The 6,000-nt window shown below is 35.5% G+C and overlaps 1 protein-coding gene across 1 annotated transcript; it reads left to right on the forward strand.

Moving 5' to 3' along the window:
* Positions 1 to 1,103: 1,103 nt before the first annotated feature.
* Positions 1,104 to 2,036, forward strand: LOC149278006 (olfactory receptor 5V1-like). The gene has a single exon (XM_089502501.1). It carries the CDS (start codon positions 1,104 to 1,106, stop codon positions 2,034 to 2,036), a length of 933 nt encoding a protein of 310 aa, XP_089358627.1.
* Positions 2,037 to 6,000: the final 3,964 nt, after the last annotated feature.

Genomic DNA, 6,000 nt, shown 5'->3' on the forward strand with positions numbered 1-6,000 from the left:
TCAACATTTTGAATCAGTAGTTCAGAAAAATCACATAGAATGTATTTTTACAATGGCAACATGCATGTTGTGTTTATTTACATAGTATTTCTGATGGAATCAATACGAAGAAATTCTAAAATGCATTAATGGTTTATGTAAGAATTTTGAGGATGCTGAAAAAAGTAATTTTACATTAAGTACATTTTACATTAATAGCATACTGTGTGTATTTCTCATTTTATCATATTGTAGGTAGTGTAAGGTTATATACTGTAAATATCCCATGCCCAAATAAAGTAATGTTCAACACTAATGGCATATTATAAGGCAGTTTAAAAAAAAATACTGTATATCTCTAGAAAAATACATATCTCTGTATTGGCCGGTATTTCACAGATTTATGAATACTAAACTAATGTGTGCCTCGTGTTCAGATCTTTACTGACTATACTGTATATTTCCAAATGTACACATTTGCGGGCTATATTTACTATAGTTATGTATTGTTTTTTATTATGTATTGCAATTAATATTTCACTGACTTTTTTTTCTGGTTGACATGAAATTCTGCTCAAGATTTATTTTATTCATTAAATATATGGATAACGAAAGAAAGGGTATTTTGTTTAAATTAATATGTCTAGTGGGAAGGTACGAGGTGTTTGGGCGCCTATTTTTACTTTTTGTATACTTCTCTATTACTATACCGGTTATCGCCCTGCATAGGGGTTTGTCAGAAGTCCCAGCATGGTTTGGATAGTCCCTCTTGGAGCTTTCATTCTGCAAAGTGGTATAAACTGTACGATCACCTATAAAGAATAGAACAATGGAAAACGACAGCCTAAGTAAGGAAGGAAACTGAATGGAGATATAGCAGAAGATACTATTGTATTTATATTGAAATTATATACTAGACTGAGCATTATGATAGTTGTCAGTAGACTTGTGCAAAGGACAAAAACTATTCAGACAAATTTTACTTTTGGTCAATTCGTATTCAGTCCATTTGTTTTCATACAACAAATTACTTTGTTTTGTCCTTTTAGATTTGGACAAAAATCAGAAAGAAAATATATTTTTAACATGTATTTTATTTTGCAGAATAACCAAATACAGCTACAATGAATGCAAACCAAACAATGTTTACAGACTTCATAATTTTAGGATTATCAAATAATCCTAAATTTAAAACTCCATTGTTCTTCTTTCTCCTTCTAATTTATGTGTTCACATTAGCAGGAAATATCTCTATCATCTGTGTGTCTCAGTTGGATAAGACTCTACACACGCCAATGTACTTCTTTTTGCAAAATTTGTCATTTCTTGATATCTGCTACACTTCCACAACCATGCCAAAAATGTTGCAAGTATTAATAGTAGAAAGAAAAGTAATTTCATTCACTGGTTGTTTAACTCAAATGTATTTCTTCTTGACATTTGTGGGTACTGAATGTGTCCTTCTTTGTGTTATGTCATATGATCGTTGTCTAGCCATATGCTACCCTTTTAGATATTGTATCATTATGAATCGTAAGGTTTGCTTATCTTTGTCAAGTTTTTCTTGGATCAGCGGCCTAATGAACTCCATTGTTCATACTTTCTTTACTTTCCATTTAAATTTCTGTGACCACAACAAGATCAGTTATTTTTATTGTGATATACCTCCACTCCTTTCAATCTCTTGCGAAGATACATCTATTAATGAAATTTTGTTACTATCCATAGGAATGTTTATCGGGTGGACTCCTTTCCTGTGCATCATTGTATCATATCTATGCGTTATTTTAACTATATTAAAAATAAAGTCCACAGATGGAAGACAAAAAGCTTTCTCTACCTGTGCCTCACATATCACTGTGGTGGTCATATACTTTGGCAGTGTTCTGTTCAGTTATGTGAGGCCAATTTCTAGATATTCATTGAGTAAAGACAGGGTTATTTCAGTCTTGTATTCTGTTGTTTCACCAATGATGAACCCCTTGATATACACTTTGAAAAACAATGATGTTAAAAATGCCATGAGAAGGCAGTTTATGTTTAAACAAAGATCTTGATAGATACTAAGTGTCATGTGCAGTGGATGAGAATTCTCGATCCGATAAATCTTAATCTGCAAAACAATATTTGACGTGTTGTACATTTAATGATGCTCTTCAATGTTGATGTGTTAACCCCTTAAGGACCTGGCTATTTTTTACTTTTTGTACCTTTACGTGACTGTTTTAAAATTTTTGGTGGTGCTCATGTTTAGCTGTAATTTTCTTCTATGTCATTTAGTGCACCCACACAAGATATATATTGGGTTTTTTTCAGGACAAGAATGGCTTTCTTTCCATACCATTATTTTTGATCATATCATGTAATTTACTATTAAAAAAAAATAAATATAGTGACATTTAAAAAAACACTTTTTTGAAAAATATTGCACTCATTTACAAAAACTAATGAAAAAACCTGTGACATAGATACTAAAATTTTTTATGTTTGTTTTTTTGGAGGGCTTTTTTTTGCAAGTTATAGTACAATAAATAAAAGTAGCATTTTGCTATTTTGAAGCCTTTTTTAATCTGGTCATCCTGGGACATTAGCAATTTATGTTTTAAACTTGATATTTTGACATCTGGTCATTCTGCCCATGTCTTTTTTAGGCACATCTTCGAAGCACATAAATTAAATTTACCCCCTCAAACCATATATTTTTGAAACTAGAGAGCCCAGGGTATTTCAAATGATGGTATTTTTAACACTTTCCTTTGTGGTAGTATTTTGTTAGTGTGTGTTTTTGTACAAATATAAATGTATTGCTCCTGGTATATATCACTTCCAAACAACACTCCAATTTCTTTTCAGTAACATTTCCTGAGTACAGTGATACCACCATTGCATGGGTTATTTGGGGGCTTAAATGCCACATTCTGAACATACACAATTCAGGGTTTCAACTTGGAATTTAGGCATCTGGTCATCCTGCCCCATTTCCTATTTGGGACATCTTTGAAGGTGGCCAATTCAAGTTACTTCCATCAAACCATACATTTTTGAAAACTAGACACCCCAAACGGTGGTATTTTAACTCTTTCCATGCACTAATTATACCACCAGTCTTTGTCAAAGTAATTTGTTTTGTGCTTTTTCCATGCACATTGTACTTCAGGTATGTATTTATAGCTCTTGCTATATGGCACTGTCAGATAGCTGTTGACATTTTGACATCCAATGGCCATGTTCTATTTTGGACACCTTTGAAGCTGGCCACCCCATGGGTATTTTGAATGCTTAGTAATGTAACTCTTTCCATGCCAAGATTTTTGGCACTAATTGTATGACTTGCTCATAAAAATAAACTTTTTCTTTTTTATATATTTGGATTTTTTTAACATTTTGTTGGAACTGGATGGTTGATATAACTGGATGGTTGCTCACTGGAGAATTATTTTTATGTTAGCTTTTCTTATTTAAGTATTTAATTTTTTTTTCATTTTTATATATTTTACTAATCACAATGTGATTGGTAAGCTGGGGTCCATTGACTTGCAGGATTGTCTGGACAGACACTCTTGGGAAATAATTTATTTTTCAGTGGGCGCAACCATCTTGCGAGAGGCAACATGTCTCTAGCTATGGTGCTTGTGGTTGCTCTCCAGAGAGATCATTGTTCATCCTGGGGTGGGTTTTCTGTGTTGTTGAATGCCTCAATATCGAGGCATTTTAGCAAAATTGTTTGAGCTCAGAAGGAAATAGTTGATTGTCTTTTAAGCTCTATTAAAGCAAATGGCCACCCCATATAAAGTGATCACACATGCTCCCTGCGGCTTCCTCGATATCAAGGTTTCTAAGCTTGATTAATGCCATGATGTGTGAAGCACATAAGTTTCATGACGTTTCTTGCACGTCATTGGTCGTTAAGAGGTTAAAGACTTCAAGACTGAACTGAGAGCTTATCCTTTTTAAAGATATACTGTAAAATGTCAGGCATGGTACACACATGTGTATAACATGCAGGTATAACTTTACACCCAATTTTGTAGGGAAAAAATTAAGTGCTTGTGTATATTATTGACTAAACTAAAATGCACAAAGCCCAAAATAACTTCTGACTAGTTCTTTGTTTCATATTTGGCAAATTTCTTTAGACATTAATTTTGCTTCCTTCCCTTTTTGGTTTGGACTAAATTACGATTACTTTTTTATTCAGAAATTCAATTTGTTGTGTAAAAAAAAGTATCTCTGTCTCTGTGGCCCCTACACTCTCCCCTAGTTCTGTCTATGCTCCTGCAGTCTACTCCTAGGTACTCCTTACCCCTTAGTCCTTCACTGCTCTCCTTGCCCTGTCTCTACCATTGCCCACATGCTCACACACCATCTCCAGCCACTATCTTGTCTTGAGGTGCAAATAGCAAAAAACAGGAATGAAGTCCAAGGTAAAGGGTCAAAACCAGAAAATACACAGACCAACCAAACAGGGTCAACACTACTGCTGAGTCAATAAGTACAATGCTCCAAGGCATCAAGGCAATTTCATTCAGTGGAGCCAATGTGGCTCCACTGAATTAAATTGCCTTGATGCCAGGTCTCTTTTCTCTGGGGCCAGGGGGAACCTTTAATATCAAATGAGACAGAAACTCATGTAATAGAAGTAGAGGGTAGGCTTCCTACGTCTTGCCCATTATCTGCCCCACCTACGAATATGAGGATTTTATATGAATCACTACCAAGGGGTTATATTCTGATGCCTTGGTGGGATCAAAGATGAAGATTGCCTGTAAACTATTCTATGGTGTAGCATGGAATAAAGCAACTAGCGATTGCCACCACAACTACTACTGGTGCCAACGATATCACAAGCACTGTCATCAATTGAATGTTTCTAACTCCCCAGAGTAAAAATGGGCAGGCACTGTCAAATGATGGCAGCAGATGTACATTTACTGGCCACTTTATTAGGTACACCTTGCTAGTACTGGGTTGAACCCCCTTTTGCCTTCAGAACTTTCTACAAGGTGCTGGAAAAAAGATTTCGGCTGCACATCCATGATAAAAATCTCCCGTTCCATTACATCCTAAAGGTTCTCTATTGGATTGAGATCTTGTGACTGTGGAGGCCTTTGGAGTACAGTGAACTCATTTGTCTAACTCATGGGATATAGTAGATGCATGGAAGGGTAATCCAGCAGAGGTGGTTAGTTTCTTTTTGTTAGCATTCAATGAGTTAATCTGATTGAATTAATTCAGTTTCTTTGTGCATGCCCTCTGTATTGGTTCTGGCTGGAAGTGTCATCTTCCCAGGACCCCTGTGGTGATTCATGGCCTAACTGATAAGGATTCTATAGGAGCTATAGGAATTCCAACACTCCATTAAGTGGAGGAGTTTTCCATCACCTTTACCCCACCATAACTTTTGTTATTGGTTGATCAAAGATGGGAATCAATTCTTGGAAAATAAGTTGTCATATAATGTGGCCAGAGGGGTGTTTTCTTTGCAAAAGACTCCGATTTAGTGGCAATGTACCCACCTCAAAAGAGAACTCCAAGATTTACTTTCATTGGAATGACATTGAAAGGAACCATAGAGACTTAAGGAGTCTCCACAGGCCTGCTTATTGATGAAACTTGTGAGTGAGGGTCCCGTGTTTAAGTCCCATTGTTTTTAAAACTGTTTGCCTGTTTTCTTTTTCTTTTGTATGTCTTGTTTTTAGTAATTGTGGCACTGTGTAACATTTGTCTTTTTTGTTATTAAAATATTAATAATCCAAATCTTTCTTTGGGCTCTAGTACTGGTATCTTCAAACCCTAAGAGAGGATAACACATTACCAAAGTGTCGTTTCCTAATTTCCAGAGTATATATATATATGTAGCTTGCCCAGGGTGGGTTGATATCTCACAAATCCAGTATTATAATCATGAGTGGTGGCAGACCAACTGGGGGGTACAGGCAGAATTTGAGGGTTAATTGTGTATAACTTATGTCTTGTGGGGTGAAGCTAGTAAAGCCAGAGGTCTGGTGCTATTAACTCCTT

This window comes from Sceloporus occidentalis, unplaced genomic scaffold, assembly GCF_023333645.1.
Source record: "Sceloporus occidentalis isolate IW3139 unplaced genomic scaffold, rSceOcc1.0.p SCAF_204, whole genome shotgun sequence".
Classification (NCBI taxonomy): Eukaryota; Metazoa; Chordata; class Lepidosauria; order Squamata; family Phrynosomatidae; genus Sceloporus; species Sceloporus occidentalis.

Excerpts from the sequence above, each read along its gene's own strand:
- LOC149278006 (XM_089502501.1), top strand. The coding sequence starts at position 1,104 with ATGAATGCAAACCAAACAATGTTTACAGACTTCATAATTTTAGGATTA.